Below are 21,677 nucleotides of genomic sequence, written 5' to 3' on the forward strand. Positions count from 1 at the left end.
CATTTTGAGGGGTTTACAATGCTTGCCTCTCCTCCATTTTCACTAGCCACAAGCAACAGGTTTCTATTTCTCTGTTCATGAGTTTGTCACTAGGGGAATAATCAAACGTTTAGAAAGGGCTCAGGGCAAAATCAGTACAATCTTATAACAGCTACTGAAGACCTGAACACTTCGAGTCAAGTCATCTTATTTATTTGGATTAATCTAATCTAATAGTGAATTAGTAGAAGTGACACACTGTTTAGCAGCACGAAAATCTGTCTTATTTTACAGTAAACAACAGTACGAGTACTCTTGTTAGGCTGTTTCCCACAAAAGAATTGGCTTTTCAGACAGCTAAAGCCACTCAGTTGTTCCAAAATATACCAAACAACTGGAAAGAAACCTACTGAACTCTGGAAGCATATGGATTAAATAACTATTTGTTCCATATTTATTCAGCATTTGTTAAGGGCACCTATTTGTAATTTCACATACCATAAAACACAATTTGCAACCAAAAATGATGAAAATTGGTCTACTGATATAAAAGACATGCTGGTTAAAATCCACTGTCTGAGAGGAGATGTCCATTATTTTCCACATTAGTCATCTAAGAGTGCCCACCACTAATATTTACTCTCTTAGTAGATGCCTGGAAGGGAAACCAACAACTTTCTGGCTGTGGCAGAAAAAACTGCTGGAGGTCATTGGAAGACATGTATGTTTTAGGGCCAGATGTTACCAACCAGAACCGTGCCAAGCACTCTTTCCACTCCAATCCGTTACAGACAACACTACAGTCACACCCTGTGTGTGTGGCACACACACACATAGTCCCTGGCATGAAGCACCAGAGCGACAAGATAACACAGAAAATCTGGGATATAGGAATGAGAAATCAAGGAACATTTCTCAGCCTTCCTGTGCTAAATGATTACAGAAAAGATTCATTTCAGGCAATTTGCAAAGGTGTAAGATTGGGAGGTCAGTAGCAACAGCACAAACTGTCAATAACCATGGTTTTTGTATTTTTTTCTGGGCCAGGGTGAACTGCTGCCAAACACCAAGCACAGAGAATTGCTGAAGGCATTACTGATGGATATCATGTTAATATCAGCATTAAATTCTCTAGACTCCACCTTAATATCACTTCACAGTTAGCCAACTATAAAAGTACAGTGTAAGGTCATGGAATTCATATAAAATTCAGTTAGCTTAAGGCTAACTTCAGTATCTCAACAGTAAAGGGTAATTTGCTATCTAAGTATAACCATTTTATTCAGGCATAAATCCATACAGAGTGCACTTAACAAAAACAGATAAACTGACACTTTGAATTATCCTCCCAACAGAAGCACTGCCCTGGTGATATCAAGAAAGACAGAGCTCCTGAGAATATACTCAGAAGACCACATTTACAGCCAGCTCAGTAAGCTAAACCAGAATCAGAAACAAATTAATAATATCCAAACAGCATCTCAGAAATCAGGCAGTCTTAAATCAGAACAGTCCTAAATACAACAAATGGATAATGGTTACCTCTTCAAAACTTTTAATAACATAGTTCTTCCAGGAAAAACAATGAAAAACTACTGGAAAACGTTGCTCGCTTCATTCCTATTTCAAAGTAGCAATTGTCTTCTTTTTTTTCTTTTCTTCTTAGAGCAAAAGTGATGGAAAAGAAAATAATCCATAGACACTTACCATTTAACACCTATTTGGCTGGCAATAATTACTGTACATAAAGGAGAGTAAATATATCTTAATACTAGTACAGCAGGAAGCATTATAATAAGACAAGCAGAAATTCATTCTCTAATCCAAGCAAACAATGTAGGACTTCTCATTGATACATGGAGAACTTTTCCATGCTTGGAGGGCATTAGGACTAGGAGCTAAAAGATGCTTTAGAATAAATTAGCACAACTATAAATCTGACAAGAAGATTAATATTCTAACTGTGTTCACAATAATTAACTCACCAAAACAGTCCCAGAGTCATTATCCAGCTAGGGTAGAAATGGGAAAGTTTACAGCACCCCTGTAGATTTATAAGCCAATTAAGAGTGACCCTCTTCTAGATTTCATTAGAAAAGCCTCTGGTTCAGCAAAAGCTCACACATACAAGTAAAAAGTTTCCTGATGAAAGGGAATGCAGGATCTTTATCACCTCTATTAAATACTTTTCCTACTCCCCTGTGAATTACATATTGCTATGGCATCCTCAGCTTCCTGTCAACTCTCCAGCCCTCACACAGCATTCTCACACCTGCAAGAAGCAGGACTGCCACTGTGGCACTTCTCCATGGGGTAAGCTCTGCTTTATACCTTGCATGACCGAGGTGTCATGGTCCAACATTAGAGAAGCTCTTCTAATATTCTCATATAGCTCTGTGCTTAGGGCTTACAGCCTCCCTTGTACCCAGAGCCATCTTCTGCCTTCCATGTGCAGTGGATGGCAGATTTGTAAGAAGTTTCACCAACCAACAGCCAGCAGCCAGCCACTGCTTGTGTATGTTTTTGCACACAGTATGAACTGTCCATGCTATCTACGCCATTTTCCCCCTTCATTGCCTTTCTGCACAGATTCATTGTTCTAATATAAAAGCCTTCTCTGCCATCGTTAGATCAGCCTCCCTTTATCTCCAATTCCACAAATTCTCCTTCTTCTTTCAAAACTTTGTATAAATAACAACTCTTTTCTCCTTTTGTTGCATACATCTATGCTTGTTTCATCTCCTCTCCTTTGTGCCTTCCTGCATAATTGCATTTTTCAGCTTGGTAGAGTATTTTTCAATACAGATAGCATAAAAATTGCTATCTAAAATGAAATAGTATTGTATCACAGTCTACACTTCTTTCCCAGTAAAATACACAATTTGGACTGACTCAAGCTGCGATGTGTATGCAGGTAAAGAAAATTCTGAATTATTCAACACTTAAAAACACTGAAAAATCATTTACTTGTTACAAGCCATAAGATTTATGTTTTATGTCTCCCAATCAATAGCTAGTGTGTCCACACATAGCTGATTTATCCATATTGAAAATATAATTATAAGTCTAGTTTCCTCTGAACCACGGAGTCCTTTTGTAACAAGATTATTTAAATACAAATGGGGTTGGAAAATTGGTTTTAAATGGCTAATCTGTCTTGTCTTCAACTCCAGCTGCAGAATTTACTAACATCATAAACACAGGCTGAGTGAAAACTTAAGAGGTTTTCTGATTCTCCTCGCGATCTGTCTATGCAGCACTCATTAACGGTGAAGTTGATGGGAGCTGTATGCATGCCATGAGAGGAGGATAATAAGCCTTGTAATCTCTATAAAGAGAAAGGGATTTTTACTAGTGATATGTCATATATGCTGGAGTGCAAGCGTCTCTCTTATCAGCAGCCCAGTAAAGAATTTATGTACCCCAGTCTCAGATGCACTGAAGGACACCTATGACATGTGGGTGGACAAAACCTATACCCATGTGACTGGAAACTGCTCAGAAGCACCACTTGCAATATGGAGCCTCAGACATTTGTGAAGACGTGATTTGGAAAAATTTCATTCGGGCAGAGGTCCTTGGGGATTATGAAAGGCACTACTGCCTTCCTGCTGTCTCCACCAAGTGTGGCCAATGGTCCACGACACGTAGTGGGGAAAGGCTGGGCCAGTGCATCCTCCTTCAAGAGACACTGCAGTTCTCCCAACTGGGAATATGCCGTGACTCTCTCTCTGGGTCATACAAACGGACTGGAAGAAAAGTACAGATCAAATCTGACTTGGGTTGAGCAGAGATTAAGGATTTCTGTGAGTTTTAATTTAACAGACATAGTGGAAAAGACATTTCAAGACCCTGTTTTCCTTTGCTGGAAATGCAAACAGATTAAAAGCGAAACCTCAAATTTCTACTTGAAATGCAGGTAGTTCCTACACCCTTCTTTTCAGCAACTCAATATATTGTTACTCTGTCAAGTGTTTCTCCACATAGCTATACTGCCTTCAAAAACCAGACAAAATAAGGGTATCTTATACTGATACATAATCTCCCCTTTCAACAGCTACAAGTGAAAGACAAATGGTCACCAGTGAGCAACTGGTGTGAGACATTCACTAGTATCCATATAGCAAAGCACAGTTTCCAGTTAGCTTTACTAAAGTAGAAGATATAACAGTGAACCTGACAGGCCCAGTGCACACTGATACTTTATACTGACAGAGCAGATGTCATATAATGATTTCCACATACTAATGATTTATATTTCACAGTCCCATCTGAGCTATGAGTCAGTGTTGACCACCACTCAAGTTAGGAACAGCACAGATTTTTGCAACAAAAAAGGCAATAAAGAAGGTAAACTTCTAGCCCTTTTAGTTATATAAAAAAATTTAAAAAGGAAAGTTTGAAAAGTTCAAAGTCCTGAGGGACATAGAGAGTACAAAAATCCTGTCCTAAGGAAAGACAAAAAGGTTTCAAAATTAAAGCCTGCAAGGAGGATGTATTTCCCACCTGAGATTTCTGAAGTGGTAAATTTTCCACAATAACCTAGATTTTAACCCCTCCACTCCCTGTAGATGTAAGGTAACCTGGTAATTTGCCACCTTGCCCAGACATAAGAAACTACTAACTTAAATCCTGCTGTGACAGACCACCCCACCCACCCAAAAAGCAGAAAGGGATTAATGTGCTAGGTTTAGCTGTTTAATTTTTTTCAGAGTAGCTGGTATAGGACTGTGTTTGGGGGTTTTGCGGGAAACAGACTTGGTAATTTGAGGATGCTTTCATTATTGCTAAGCAAAAAATATCACTGAACTAAAAACAGCAAAGATACAGATTCCTAAGTCTGAAACTACCAAACTTGTGATAGATTGGTACAGTGTACACTGTCGCTGATTGTGACAGTAGATGCTACCCTGGGGTGCTGCTTTCCTAACCCTGTGAAATGGTCCACTCCACTGCCTTGCCTTAAGTGAAGGGCAATGGTTCTTTCCTAGAGGTGTGCAATGCAGAACTTCCCTTGCAGTTATTCAACAACCACATGTTTAGGACAAGCACCATGTTGTGCCTGTCCTCATTTCATTCAAGGGTTTGGAAAAACTTCCAACACTCAGCTGGACAGCACACTTCTATGTTTCTTCTTAGTTTGAAAAAAACATACAGAAAGGATAACTGCCAATAAAACAGAAACATTGCAAAATTTGAGAATATAATTCTAAACATGCTTCCGAAAGTCTCTTTGGCTTCCTTCATTGTGTTCTGAATGGCTCTCTAGATCTAATTTAATTCAGTGAAGCAAATCCAAAAGTGTCAGGGAAAAAAAAAAGCAAATCAATTTTGTCTTTAGTTAGAATAAAAATTGAACAGAAGGAATTCTTGATCTTCATTAATTCCATGGGCAGGCATACAAGCTCCTAAGTGTTAATGAGACTTGCCAGTTTAGGTGGACTGAGGTGTCTAATGAAAAGTTAAATGAGCCCACTTTGGATTTTCATTATCAGATATTTCCACTAGTAAAGTTTGGCAGTGCATCCTAACAAACCCTTCAAGACCCCTGGGAACATGGAGCAAATGGTTCATCTGGACTGGAATTAAGTTACTGGCTTGCATGGTCAGAGTGACTCCTAGAAACTAATGTGAGGGGAAAATTATCCAAATCCTTTCTTAGAGTTACCTTTTCCACATACAAATTCTATTTCATTTTCCCCCATTTATATAGAAAATTAACCCCTGTAACCTATGGCGTTTTCCATTAGAAATATGTACAAAAATTACCTCACCAGAGATCAAGCTTCCAGATCTGCTGAAGCTTTAGAACTCATGTCAGGATCTGCCTTGAATCAACTTCATGGCTGATCACTCTAGTAAAACAAAAGAGTTCAAGATGTTCCTAAACGCTAATTTACCATTAAATGCCTGCTAAGCTTGTTCTTACTCTTGCGTGCAATATTAGATGTCAGATCAGAAACTCATAAATTGGATCCTTAGGACATGAAGATTCGCTATAGTAAATTCTATATGTTGTCTTTTCATGTTTCCCTTTAAGAAGAAAAAAAATTACAAAAGAAAATAAAAGTACAAGAGCTTCCAGAAAGGACTGAAAATTTTGACATGTAATAAAAAATTAATTTGTTTTATTATGAAATTTTAACAAGCCACATAGTATTTTCAGGCAAAGAAGCACTTAACTGACACCAAATCTGTAAAAATATCTCAGTTATGGATTTCTGATTCCCAAGGGTGGAAGTAAAGAGACAGATTAAATGATTACTATGTTCAGTCCAAAATTAAATTCCACTTGTTTAAAATATATTAAAAAAAGTATAAGTATCTGGAGCAAAGACAGCCTAACAAAACATTTTAAGTGATAGGTGAAGCGCTTGACAACTTTATGACTATCTTAGGGCCAAAGTTGCCTTTCTAAAGGAAGAAGGATTTTCACAATCCATAAATCAAACCATGATAAACCAAGGACAGTGACAATACAGTGGATTTTAAAACCTCAGAAGTTAATCTCCCTGTGCATGCATCCCCATTGCCTGTAACATGCTCAGGGAAAAATTAAGCAGCCCTTCTCTTGTCTTCCTACCGCACCACAGCTCTCATCATTCGCAGTCACTTTGTTCTGGAAGCAAAATCTGCTTTTGTGACATAGCATTTAACCAAAGTGTAAATCAAAGAAAAAAACATAAGTCTACTTGGTCACTCTTCACATGCTCCCTTTTATTTTCATGAAGAATCTGTTTCTTTTATCACCACATACTGCCATGCCACCAGGGTTGTTACTCTCAGAACCACAGAACATAGCACAGAAAGGATGCTACCATTTTTTACCGACTCACTAACAATTGCCATGCTCCGTACAAATGGAAGGTTTGTAAACTTTTCCATCCACACCTGTGGAGGCACTGCTACCCCATGCACTCCTGCTGACAGCATCTGGCATGGCTACACACTGAACTCGTGACACAGCAAGCATCAAGTCTGCATTAAAATACCAGGCAAAGCCTTGAGCACTTTTAGTGTATATGCTAAATCATCCCTTGACTTGTCCAGCTGAGGAGCAATTTACCACCCATCTCCCCCAGCATGAGCTCTGTTGTTCTGGTCAAACATGTATAAGACATAGAATTAATTTCCATATTTCCTGGAGAAAGCACACAGGTGATTAGCCCCATTTACCCTGTTGTGCCTGAATCAAAGCCAACCAGGCACAGAAGCATGTAGGTCATTTTGAGTGCCCTGAGCATCCTCATAGTCTGAAAAACAATGTAGTCCTGAGGGCCTAAACTTGTATTACACAGTCAGTCAGTGACATAACCCATTTACATCAAAACACTCTGTGGAGTCACTCGGGTCGGCTCTCTCACTACTGCAGCACTCCACTGATGTGAATCTGAAGCTGTTTCTCCACATGCCAAAACGAGCCTGAACCAGAAAGGTCGGGGGCCAAAGGGATTCACAGTTCAGACCTACCCAGATGATGTCATCTTGTCTGTACTGTTTCCAGTTGTGTCCGGTGTCGCTGAACATCAGCGTGTAACTGGTTACCCAGTCTGAGCTCCCGTACCGGCCCTGTGTGGCGACTGTGACAATCTCCACTCTGTCCCCAAGATCAACTTGCAGCCACTGCTGTTCATTTGACTCCAGAGGGGACCAACCACCAGCTCCTGGAAGAGATTAGATGAAAAGAATTTAGATGACAATGACAGCACAAGAAATTATGTAGAACCACATAATTATTTCAACTCATCACAGAGGACTCTAATTCTTGAACATGCAACTGTTTATTCATATTTTTGTATTAGGAAATATGCTACATGAGATGTACTTCCTTCAGGTTTTCTCCTTTAATCTATATTTCATAAGGAATTTCAAATTTCTAATAAATTTTAAGGAAATTTATTCTTTTGCAGCTGGACAAACATCAGTGAGGTTGGCACACCCCCTGTCACAAAAAAAAAAAAAAAATCATATCTATTCCTTCATTGCAATTTTGGGAATGCAGGCTTGTAACTTTCAGTTTGCTTTGACATCTTTTTTTTTTTTTGCTATGTTTTGAAAGAAATGCAAAAATGTTAGTTATCTTTATTTGAGCCCTACTAAGTATTTGAAAGAATGGTTTTACTACAGCTTGTAAATGCATTTCAGATAATTTGTTATAAATCTAGAGACCATTTGATTCAACAACTTAAAGTGCCTTCACACTGGAAAGTGGCATCTCTTACCCGAGCTTGTAATTCATGTTTGTCCTTTAAAAGTAAAGATATGCGCTATTGCTTCAATTCTTTCAGAGGTTAAACAGGCCTGCAGTAACACCAAGCCAATGAAACAGAACTGCAACCACTGCTTGCGTTTTACCACTTTGTTCACTATGAGGGCTTATGGTTAAAAGGCAAATCATTCCAGACTGGAATATATTATTTTATGTTCTCTTGCTTTCTTTTACACCCTTACATTATAGGCTATGTTTATTTTCCTTCAGCTTGTTTCTACTTACAGACACTTATTCTCCGTATACACCCAGTGTTCACTTCAGGCTTACAAATAAGCGAGTAGTGCAGCTGTGAAGAATACAGAAGCCATCAACAAAGGTTCCAAGGCAGCAAATTCTGAAGCTGCCTCTGCAACCCATCTTCTTTTTGTTTTGTCATTATTAATGAAGTTTACAAAAGCACTTACGTGTGACTACAGTGAACACAATCACATTGAGAAGGAAAGGGGGAAATACGGAGTTGATAGTAAAGGACTAACAATTCCTCATATAAACTACGGGAATGATTGCAAATAAGCATTCCAAACAAAATGCATCTCTAAACTTTGGTTATAAATACCTGTATTTATCTTAATATTTTAATATTATTAACTGATCTGTCTCAAAGTTGCTCCTTGAAGAGTTCATTGAAGTAAACAGAGTTGAAATATTAATAATGTGGTTTACAACAAAGAACACAATTTCAATACCTTTGCACTTTAAAAAAATGTCTTTGTTCTCCTAGAATGCATTGTACTTTCCTACTCATGACTGAAATTTCTTTGTTTAAGAATAAATGTTAGAATATTCATTATTTACAATACATTAATATAGGATTTATCCTAATTCCTGAAACAGAAACATATCTATTCTACAGCTCAAATTGAGTATTGTGCCTGCTCCCCCAGATGACTCAGTCTTCATTCCTCTACAAACACTCTCCAGGGAAAATAGTTTGCAACCAAACCAGTGAGTACTGTTTGTTAGTGCTATGATTTATCTTACCCTTTTCAATCACAATAGAAGTTGTCATCATTGTGATTATTTCACCTGCCTTAAATAGAATATGTTCTCCCATGAGCATACCATGAAAGACCTAATGAGAATATTAGGAACTTCATCACTCAATATTTCTCTGCCTACTGCATAGTTCTTTTACCACTAAACCTAGATATAGCTTATATAAGACTATAATACTTCCTATTAGAAGTCCTAATAACGTTTCTTCTCCAACCACCTTTTTTCTTTTTTTTTTTAAAGTGTCATATAAATAATACTTCTGTCTGCCTTTAAGACACAAAATTTGTAATTGTATTCGAAGGCAACAAACTGCAGATTTCTCCTACACCAAATTGTGAATAATGTACATACAATCCAAAGGCAAAATTCCTTTGGCTTGTAATATCCAGTATCTGAAATAGACTCTGAAAACAATAGTCGCTGCTTTTTAGTTTTATTCCAGGAACTGACCTGATATAAAAATTTGGTTCAAAAGTTGTGATAACAAAGTTGTTTCCTTCAAGGCTCCAAAGAGCCTATCCTAGATGTTTTCATAAATATTAAAAGAAATTTGGGAGTTTTTATCTTTCCTTTATTGTCTTTCTATAACATAAACAGCAACAACTGGATTGAGAAAAACACTTATAATAAATAACTTATTTGATGAGTTTCCCATTTAAAAAAAAAAAAAAAGCTTTGCTTTCTCTGTTCAGGTTTATACATAAATTCTTAAGTCAAGCTTATTAGCACAGGTACTTTCCAGTAGGATATCAAATATCATAACTACTATATCAAATATCATAACTAAATATTTACTCTATGTACTTTATGCTCTGCCCCTTTTGCTGCAAGAAGTGGCAGGAATGTGATATGCTTTCCACAAAAGTGTTTGGCTTTACTATGCACTGCTATTTTCCAGTTTGAGCACAGCGCCTCTGGCTTATAATTTCGAAGTCAAACAAATGATACACACTGAATGGAAATTTGGGAGATCTGTGGTGAGCTTGAGCTCTAAAATCACAGATTATATGGTTTCCCTGAACTATCTCTTTACATGAGCAGATTTGTCTGCTGGAAATGTCACTCTTTAGATGTAAGCACTGCATGACACAGCACCGACACCTGCTTGTAGCATCACCTCTTCAGAGCTGGTCTTGCAAGAGAGGTATCAGTTACAGACCATGCCTTTACAGAAGAGTAGCTGCTTCATATATCTTTTCCAATGGAGAAAAAGGCCCACTGTATTTTCCTCTCCCAAGCCTTCCATCATTACCATTTCCACAGATGGACAGTAATTCTACTGTTGTAAGAATGGCAGCTAAAATCCCTGCAACAGCAGAGCTGCATTGGCTGCATGACTGAGGGCAGAACTAAAGCTTTTCCCACTGGGCCTCTCTCACTTCTGCTAATAAAGCAAACATGTAGCCTCTGCTTGCTTTTGTGGTTATCCCAAATCCTCACCAAATACAGCTGTGAGTGCAAAAAATCAATATATTTTCATCCATATTTGGTCTGTTACACAGAGCAGGTGGCACAAAGGATACTGGATACTGCCACAATCTGTGTCTACACATCTCTTTTATGCACATCATTCCTTATAGTGTTTAAATATCCCATCCCATACTTTTTCCAATAAGTAGCAAAAAGGAACATCCAAAGTATAGCAACTATTTGCAGCCATTCGCTCCTCAACCCACTAGTGAAGCTTGTCCTGGGGATCGTTTGCAAGTGCAGACCCAAGACAAAGGACAAGAAAGCTCTAATACACAAAAACATGGGTTATTGGAGACACTATTTACAGGACATCAACCCCTTTGAACAGACACAAGAATAGCCCTGATATCCTTTTCCTGCAGTTGGGCACAAGGAAATTGAAGAGAACCTTACAACTTTTAGTAAGTGTGGCATAAACACAAACCAGACAAAATTTGGCTTTCATTATGCCCACCAGATCTAAACATTTGTCTTAGGTAATCTGGAAAGTACTAATATATGAAGATGTCACACTGCCTCTCACATGAAAACAAGAGAGACAGGATACTCGATAAAGTCCACGTTTGACATTTTACAACATGTCTGAGGGACATAAAATTTCTCCTTCTGCCCATCAGATTCCCACCTGCATTGACAAGATTCTGTACATTGTGCTACACCATCATTCCTCATAGTTCACACATTTCACATTTTCTATGGATCATTTCAAAGGAGACATTCAACATGGTATGGAGAAAATGTCCCAGTGAAGAAACAGTACCACAGGAATTTGATATATCGCTCATATTCTCCATGGCAACAAATCAAAATGCTGGAAATATGAGGAGAGCAAAGATCTGATGGTTTCTCAGTTGGAGACCCACATGATTCTAAGAAATATGATCAAATACTTTTTTTTCTTTTTCAGGCTATTTGTACATTTTGTCACAGTTGTTTCAAAAATTGTATTTAAGCCCAGTGTTACACAGTCAGTGCTTCTTGCTGTTCCCCAGGGCTGCTCAGGATGCCCATGCTTATTTGTTGTTCATTAATACAAAGCAAAAGGAATTATTATTTCCACCCTAAAGTGCCTTGCAAACAGCTCAACCGGCTTTAAATTGCACTAAAACTCCTGAACTTCCTGCTGTAACTAAGTGCTTCCCTGCTGCAGAATTTTACTTTAATGCCCAGATCAAACACTTCCTGGCCACAAAACAAATTCTTTTTGACATTATATATGTTTTATATTCTCATACATAATTGCTTATACTGACTATTCAGGCTAAGAGCTAATAAGAACTTAAAAATCTTGGGTGATACAGTGCTATTATAGCAATTTTCTTATTATTTTTTATTATTTATTTACTGTAAGTAAAAAAGCTGATAAATCCCTCTCATGGATAAATAATATATTTCATAACTTAGAATCACATTTATCAGAATTATATTAGCTGCTTTACTATTACAAGTACAGATTTATCAGCGTTTTAATTGAGCACTTTCAGTTGTTCACACTAAGCTTTACTCATGGGTAGTTTGTGTGTTTGGTTTTTTAAACAGCACATTCCACTACCACAGGCCTTTTTTAAACAACAGCCTTTTAGTTACTTAGTTATCTTTTACTGAATTAACTTGATGAATTAGAACTTTGTATTGATAAAGGTCTGGGTTGAGTTTTATAAATTCATCTTCACTTATTGTATTCATATTTACATTAACAAACATATTGGTCTGGCTTTCTACCTGGAGGCACTGCTCCTTGCAGCACTGTCTTATCAATTACAAAGCTAAACCAACTCATCAAAACACTCCAACACTATCAGAAAGCCATAGCCCAGTTCCTGTTAGTGGATATTATTTCTTGTAAAGGTATCTACTGTTTGCATTCAAGTGACAGTCAAAGAAAGTTTCTTCAGCCACCATCTAGTACTGCTTGCTGCTCCAACCCAAGATGAAAAACTGTGCTGGTTCTAGCACAGGTGACTTAGTTTTCTTCAAGTAGCTGATATGGGGCTTTTCCTTGGGATCGTGCTGGAAACAGTGTTGATTATACAGAGATATTTTTGTTATTGCTGAGTTTTATTTTGTTACTGCTGTGCTTACATATAGGTCAAGGCTGCTTCTGCTCCTCACCCCAACCCACCAGTGAGGATGCTGGGGTGGGCAGAAGAAGCTGTGAGGGGACACAGCTGGGATATCTGACCCCAGCTGACCACAGGAATATCCCTTCCGATGTGGTATCATATATTTCCCATATAAAGTTGGGGGGAAAAGGAGGAAGGAGGGAATGTTCTGAGTGATGGTGTTTGTCTTCCCAAGTCAGCATTACATCTGATGGAGCCCGTCTGCCCTGGAAATCACTGAACACCTGCCTGCCCATGGGAAGTGGTAAATGAATTCCTTGTTTTGTTTTGCTTGCACATAAGGCTTTTGCTTTACTTTTTAAAATGTCTTTGTCTCAATGCACAACTGTTATAACTTTTACTCTTCTGATTCTTTTCCCCATCCCACCAGGGGCGAGTGAGTGAGTGGCTGTGTGGAGCTAAGTTTCTGGGGTTGAGCCATGACACGTGCCCCACGTGGGTCTCAAAGGGTTTGAGATAATTACAGATTTGATTGGAATGTGATAGATGGAATTTATAGCTGTTACTGCTGTTTAGCTATTAATCAGCAGGCTTCTGTGTTTGCCATGGGGCTTGCTTCCCTTACTGTTTATTAGAGTCTAGTGCTCATTAGTAGCTACTTTCTGCTTTCGCTGCTTGCTGTACTGCTTATCATCCAACTCTGCTGTGCCTGGGAACAGTTTGATAACAGCAATGGCCATGTGCCTGGGCTGGCAAATGGCCAGGGCATTGCTGCTGCTCCTGTGCTACTCTACTGGACAGGCTGGAACTCCAGTGTGAACTCCAGTTGAAGGGGCTGTGACCTGTAGATGAGTCCACGTGGCAAAAGGACACCTCGAAGTGTCTGTGGCTGTGGATTAGCCCATGCCAGAGCAGGTACATCTCAAAGTGCCTGTGGCCATTGTTGCCTCTGTACACAGCTGGTGCACCTTTGGAAGGGATTGAGGCCCCAGGATAAGTCCACACTAGAGAAAATACACCTTGAAGCATCTATGGCTATGCATGAGGTCACGCTGAAGTATGTCAAAGCACGTGGCCATGGCCAAGCCCCTGACAGAGCAGGTACATGCCTGAAGAGACTGCAGCCATGGGTAAGGCAGGAGCAAGTTTACTTCTGAAAGGACTGTGGGTAAGGTCACGCTGGAGTGAGTGCCTATGTGGGGTTACATTGTTGTTGGGGGTTAAGCCATAATAAGTAGCCACATGAACTCTGCTGCCACCACATCTGCACATTCCTGCAAAAGCCCATGCAACAAAAGAATTAAGCAAGGTAGAATTTAACTTCTAGGTCCCTGAGTTGGCTTCAGCTCCTTGGTTACCATGTAAGCCTTCAAAACATGAAATAAACGTTGCTGAAACAACTCCCTTAGGGTTTGGTTTCAATACTCTGTCTTCCTGTTCCCATGATTAGCGCTAAAGGACAACATGCAATACCAAATCTCTAAAAAACTACAATACCTTACCCCTCACTACATGACAAAACTACTGTATGGCAGCTATATACAACCTAGTTCAATTTCTGACGTTAAATTGAAATAATTTTCATAATTTTAGATATTATTAATATCACTTTAAAATACAGTACAACCAGAAATAATATTGACTTTGAATCTCTTCCTTATTTCTGCAGATAAAATTAGTCTTTAGAGCCATTTGCACAATCTTATCAGCATATCTATTCACCATCCCAGCCAGCAGCTGGAGACAAAGGCAGGGAAAATTCAAACATCATGCTCAGTGTTTACAACTTTCTTCTGTTGAGCAACTACCACATGCCTTTTTACTTGTTGAAAAACTCTAGTTCAAGAGTATATATATGATATAATAACTCCCATCTAACACTTCTTTAATGACCTAGCAACTCCTTTTCATTACTGATAAGCATATAAGAGAGAGCGCTTCACTGTCTTTCTATAGATTCATCCAATAGTGTTTGATTAAAACAGACACTTCAGAGATGTTTAAGAAGGAAAATTTTCATTTATTTTCAATTAAATTCTTTTTTTCTAGGAGTATACTTTCTAATGATTCTTAAATTTTAAATCACATGAAATATGATAATACAGGCCTTTCAACCTTTAGAGGCTCTAACTTGGGAATAAAATGGGAGCCCATAACCCAAATTTGCAGTGGGATGTCAAATGATGCCCTAGATACTGCCAATGTCTCTTTTCTGGTACCAAGTTTCATCCTAATAGTTCCTCCTTGTGTGTGAACTCATTATCTGGCCCTCAAACATTGTTCATTGCAAATGTCTGCAAAGTTTTTATCATATTCACTATTTTTACAGTTGTGTCATCATTGAATTCCACTGGAACTTTATATCTAGTCACTACTATCTTTAACACCTACATTTTAGAGTAGGGCCTCTAAACTAATGACCTTCAGGCTCTTAAAATTATGGAAACTCATCAAAAGCAGAAGGATTATCTGAACTTCCTTAAGGGTGTCTCTACAAGAGAAGTGGAGAGTTTTGAATTTAATAGAAGCTTTCTATAATAAAGAAAGAAATAGCTCCTACGTAGCTCACTCTCAGAAGCATAAATTAATAGCTCTATTCAATTTGTCTCTTAATGCACTGCACACATACAACATAAAAAGTAACTCTTTGCAAATGTACTTAAAAAGAATAGTTTAGGCATGTCATACTGCAACCTTACCATCTCGTCTGTTGAGCTTTGCAAAGCTGGGACTGTGGGTACTGGAGAGCTCAGAGGAACTGGTAAGGGCTGTTGAAGGTAAGGGAGATATCAACGCATCATCACAATTATCTAAAAAAAAAAGCAAAAAACAAAACATAGAGGTCATTGTATGAGCAACACATATGTCAGCTTGTGCTATCTCCAAGTGGTGGTTGTTTCTGCTTAGTGGACAGAGACTGGAGTCAGAGCACAGTTGTGTTTGAGTCCTTGTGAGACTGAAATTTAACCTCCAGAATGACAGTCTGGCGGGACAGCAACTGATTGAGAGCTGTTGTTATGACATTGAATACTTCAGAAGCTGAAAAATATTTTCCTTTCAATTAATGAAATTTGATAGTCTACACTGCAGTTAGAGGGTAATGACTTATTGCAAAAGCCACTGGAAAAGTTCAGCAATGCCCTGGCAGACTTTAGAGGACAACCCAGGTGGTGTGTTCAGTAAAGTTTTTCCACAAAACAGGTATGTAATGTAGGAGTTACAACTTCACTATTTCTGTGTAGAACTGACACACAGGGACATGCCACCTGGCCTTTTGCAACACGTAAAAGTGTGTCCCGCACTTCACAAGAGTCACATGCTGCACTATCATCACAAAACCTGAACATTTCTTCCCCAAGCTCACACACAGACGCACAGCGAAATTAGTCTTGTTCACTCACATGAGTAGCTTCTATGTCCCTCCCCTCTTTCTTTTACATCTACATGAGGACAGATGGGCTAGGCTAACATTCAAGTTGAATCTTTGATCCCATAATATTTGAATAAAGATGGAATTAAGTAGAGTAGGTTTCCTCATTACAATGCTGTCACATGCACACTCAAGAACATAACGTGGGGTTTCAGCAGGTAATAATAATAATAAACCCCTCTCATTTTTAATTGAATATCCCATAGAGCAAAACATGGATCTAATTACTGGAAAAATCCTACAGGTCAGCAGAATCTCAGGCCACTAAAGTGTTCTCTCACTCAGAGTGTAAATATGCAACTTGCAAGGATTGGGAAAGCAGGGGATGGGAGAAAGGGAAAAGAAATAATCCATTCATGATACTTCAGGGCTACAAAAGACAAGAATAAAAGCAAAACTTGCTTTATGGTTATGACAACAAATTCAGAATTTCTTAAACTAAGTGATACCTTTTCCATAATGAGACAGATTATGCTAGAATATTCCTCCTCTCTTTTACAATGACTCTTTAAAACAGTACAAATATTTTTGTAATCAAAATCCAGCTCTATATGAAAGACAATCAGTGTAATCAATATAATTCATATCAGTGTATTGAATGATGGATATCAAAAGCAAAATTCTGTACAGAACCTTTTCCACCTCTTTGATTACCAAGAGCAAAAATGCCTAACAAGATCTAAAAGTTAGACAAATTAGGGACAACTGTGCCACCAATGTTGTAGCCCTGAGGATAATTAGCCAACAAAACAAGTTACCATGGTCCTGAGCAAATTCTCTATGACTTGTACCCTTTGAATTGCAAAGAGAACTTCTGACTGCAATGCAGAAAGGTCTGGGGAGGGCTGGTCTCCTGGTACACCATGAGATCATGCCTTAAATGTTCTATTTGGACTTTAAAAAAAAGGGACCTGTAAATTAAAATAAGGGTCTTAAATTCATTGTCACTTGCAACCTGAACAGAGACTTGAGCAAAAATCTCAAATGGTGAGTATATCAGAGCACTGAATTCACCCAAATTTCTGCATTCTTTAAAAACCAACAGAGGGAGTTGGAACCTCTCAAAAGAAAGTTCAAAGTCTTAGCGACAGACCTACATGACTATTCAGCAACTCTTAAAATGTGAATCTGGAAATAACTGAATGTAGAGATTTCAGTTTAAATAGTGTTTAGACTGCTGGCTCTCTTCAATCTCCTGTGGTTACTTCTGGGCCACAAGAGAACTCAGCACATCAGCCTGTGCTCCACAGTTGCTCATGGCAAGAGTCTCAGTGACAGTCTCTGGGTTCTCACTGTTCTCCAAAGGTAGGACTGGATGCCTGTGGGACACTGAGCGTCTCAGCATCACAGCAAGAGTAAACAATTTCAGAGTAACACATTTAAGGTTTTTCCCTGGGATCTCTGGAGGCTCTAGCCTGAAAAGCGACAATTAGTTCTACCTACCAGATGCTTTGTCTACATTTCCACATCCTTTGTTTTTGTCCCCATACACACATACCTGGATCTTTGCTGCTGTTGCACTACAACACCATTTTCACACCAAATTCTAGGATCCCTATTTTTTTTTTCTTCTACAAAAGAAAGGGAGGAAAGGAAGAAAAAACAGACCCACTACATCTAGAAATTCTTCTCACAAATAATATCTAACTATGTAAACACGTTAAGTTTAATGCTTCAGCATTTAGGACAGCGTTAAAAATTTGATGATAGTTCTGAGAGCACCAGGACTAATGCAGTCCAACTTCCAAGAGATAAGAGAGTAACAATTGATTGACTCCGTGCTTGCAGGAATTTCCTCCAAGTGAAGTTTATTTTTTAATGGATACTCTGACAAGATGCAAAATCACTCTTCTGCCCTTCCCTCAGTCAAAACTAAACTTGCAACACCTGAGGTTGCACCGACAGCTCTACATGCACAGACCAACAGTGCAGGACATGGCACAGTTTTTACATGTCAAATGAAATTTCAAAGTACAGTATAGTAAAGTGCTTGGGATGCTTCAGTCCCCTTGTACATGCACAACAATCCAGATCACATGCAGAACAGCTCTCCTTGTTGGAGACCATACATGTACAAACTGTACAGATTTGAGATTGATATTTCTTTGTAAATTTAGCTGAAATAGATTTCAAAAAGGTGGAATATGCACACAGTGAGGATCATCCCATTGGTCCTGCTTCCATGAGAAGGCAGTATTGAAAAACAAACAAACAAGCCATCCAACACACACCTCTCAAGATTAGAAAACTCTCACAGAAAGGTTGTTATTATCATATCTCCTTTTGTGATGGGTGCAGACAAGAAAGAGATGAAACATTTTGAGCTTATGCAAGATCAGAAAAGATCTATGGCAAAACCAAAAGCAAAGCCAATGTATCCTGATTCCCACCATATAATCCCAGCACACACATTTCAAGAGACTTTGTCTCCCCCATTTCGTGTGACAGAAAAAAGCTATTATTGCAGGTGCTCCCATATTTATAGTTCCTGACCTATAGTTCTTTTCACTTTGGAAGTCTGCCTGTTAGAACAGGAATTTTGCTTCTTTGAGCCAACTGCATTATATGTCTGATAAAAACGTAGGTTTTAACAATGAAAAATTCTACACTACAGAATTTAAAACATCTGGATGCTCGTGAAAGAGCATTTACTAACCAGTTTTCTCTCCTGTGTTTCTTTGTCAACAAGATAATTAGCAAAGAAATAATGACAAAGGTCTAATTGTATCTATAAGCCTTCATGCAAATAACATAATAATACAGATGTTTACTTGCATTTGAGAAAAGGTTGGTGACCTTGAATATGTTGACTTCTGAGAAAAAAGCAATTATGGAAAGCATTTAGAGTATGGTGTATTACCAGAACTTTCATAAGCAATCTTGCTTTAGAAATGAAGAAAAAATATTTACCTTTATCAACTTGTTTTTTCTGATTTTTATTCACTAATGATTTTTATAAAATAATGATAAATTAACAAAAAAGCAAAGGAGAAATTCATCAACCTGTTGTGAAGTTGTTTTATTGATCAGTTTTGATTGCTTTCTTGTAGCTTTAATTGCCTTCCAAATAAAAACAAGGAAATCTTTTCTCCCTCTTTCCCATGTATTTTAATTTAAGAGAAATTTTTTCAGACAAAACCACAAATATAATTTTTATCAGTTCAAAAGCATCTAAGTAAGATAACTAACTCTTAGGCTCCTTCAAAACATGCCAGATAATACCAGCTTTAGCGATTAGTACACAAAACAGAACTTCAGAAAAGGCCTTTTTACCCAAATATCTGAATAAGCTCTGTATTTTGTGAAAATGTGGTGGTTCTCTGTTCAGTGCTGCTCCACCACCGTTTTCAGTGTTTCTCGCTGTGCACTCACAGCAAGGAGATTTCCTCCAGCTCTTAGCTACAGTACTTGGCCCAGTTTAACACTGTTCAAGGTTCCTGCAGCCCCTAGCCGTGCTCCTGGCTCCTCTCTCCTCATGGTCTCAAACCACGGCTACCTCTCTTCCAACTACATCATCTCCCTTCTTTTCCGGCCTGTTGCAATATGTTGATTTTCACAGTGTGAAATGTAGCTTCTGATTGGGCCCTACACCAAGTACACCACCCCCTTGGGGGTTACCACTTTCTAACTCCAGGGGAAAACACTTTTTTTACCCCACGACAGAAAGCCTTTGACATCTGTGATAAGTATAAAAAAAAAATCACTGAGAAAAGTGTATACAAGTCCTAGAGAGACAGGATTTCAAATGCTTCTGAAGAATAACAGGTTTCTGAAATATAGATAACATATTACCAAAACTGAGTTTGCACAGAAATCAGAGATTCACACCAACTTTACTAGTTCTTGTAGTACATGTTTTAACTTGGTGTTGGTAGGCATGGCATAACCCAGTCTATAACCTTCTTCAAGGCTGACCCAGCATTCATCCACAGCAGTTGGTATAAATTTAGAAAATTTCTGATTAGTGGACACTGAAGATATTTAGAAAATCATAAACCCCAGAAACCCATCATAGTGACACTAATGTTTCTTACAGCGTGCCCCTTGAAGAGGATCCATCCCTGGCACACAGGTAGGTTCATTACCAGCCACAAGTGAGATGTCTTTACAAAAGCTTTGATGAAGACGACACAATTAGTGAAAGATTACTAATCCCCAGGCTTCACAGATCCCCCATACGTCAGATTTTAACTGCTTTTAGTAGTACTGTACCATCACCAAGACAAATGTGCAGAAAATATTTGACTGCGAGGTTCACATTGTTTTTACATGGTAGTATACTTTTAGTCATGAACTCCTATCATTATGATAAATAATTACTTACCATACTGATGCAGCAACAATCTCATATCACCATCAATGGAAAGTATTTGTCAAGCCACAGTAAGACTCAGGTCTGTGGTGCAGGTATTCTATTAGTGATCATAAGCATCATGAATTAATTACAAATGCTGTGACAGCAGTACCCAGAGTAAGAACATAGGACTAGTATCACCCAACAATGCAGTTGAAGGAAGTTTGGGGAACAGAACATAGCATGCAAACTATTAACAGAGCCAAAATTGCCTCCTCTCTACAAAATATACAAATTGAAGAAGATGAAGAAGAAGGGAAAATTATAACCCAGAGACTGGTGTGGTTAGGTCTCACAGTGGAGTCCACAAGACAAATTCAGAAGACAGTAAGTGACATGCCTCCTGCACCATCCTGTGGTAATAAAAGGCTTTTTAAGGGACTATAATGGTTTCCTGTAGGTGCTCTTCTTCAAGTACACAGGGCCTGGCATGTCACTGCTCACATATCTCTGCTGAACCAGACACAAGTGGTGTAGTGAGGACAGGAGTACTTGTGACCAGCTGTGCAAACCCTTGCCTGAACTGTGATTCCTGGACTTCAAAGGTAGTTTAACGAGGGCTTAAAATCACACAGACCTTTTGCCACTGTTAACTATTTAAATACAGATATTTCCATTTTATAGTAAACATGAAGGAGATTTCAGGGTAAACCAGAAGCCTTGTTGCTTACTCTTAGAGGTCTCGCTTGGAACTTAAAGATATTTTATTTGAGACTTTTGTTGCCAAGATATAATTTTATTCATTATTAAAATACCAGCAGAGTTACAGATGGTACTGAAGTTAAATTGTGTGCATCATTTTGATTGCAATTGTAAATTGTGTCTGTACTGGGATTTGAAGTTGAAAAGATTCGCTGGTATTTATAGGCTAGATAAAATTCCTCTTAGCATTACCCACTTAATGACATACTTTGTTTTAAAGACATAAACCATGCGTTTTGTACTATGCCTCTAACAGTCCTCAGGAGTGACAACTGATGCTTTTCACTTCATCTGTTTTTCTCCTGCCTTCTGTAGCTGCAATTCTCATTTGAAAATACAAGAAATACATACTTGGACTTACTGCGGAAATTACCCTTCACTATTATAGTCCAATGAGATATAAGTGTA

The 21,677-nt window shown here is 38.3% G+C and overlaps 1 protein-coding gene across 1 annotated transcript in view; it reads right to left on the bottom strand.

The window, feature by feature from the left end:
- Positions 1-21,677, bottom strand: part of CNTNAP5 (contactin associated protein family member 5) — a 290,138-nt gene that overhangs the window by 204,496 nt on the left and 63,965 nt on the right. Inside the window, exons 2-3 of the mRNA XM_032692890.1 lie at positions 15,483-15,593; positions 7,450-7,643 (exon numbers count right to left, since the gene is read on the bottom strand). Coding sequence (XP_032548781.1) covers positions 7,450-7,643; positions 15,483-15,593 — 305 coding nt within the window. The remainder of the gene's footprint in view (positions 1-7,449; positions 7,644-15,482; positions 15,594-21,677) is intronic.

This window comes from Chiroxiphia lanceolata, chromosome 7 (genome assembly GCF_009829145.1).
Source record: "Chiroxiphia lanceolata isolate bChiLan1 chromosome 7, bChiLan1.pri, whole genome shotgun sequence".
Lineage (NCBI taxonomy): Eukaryota > Metazoa > Chordata > Aves > Passeriformes > Pipridae > Chiroxiphia > Chiroxiphia lanceolata.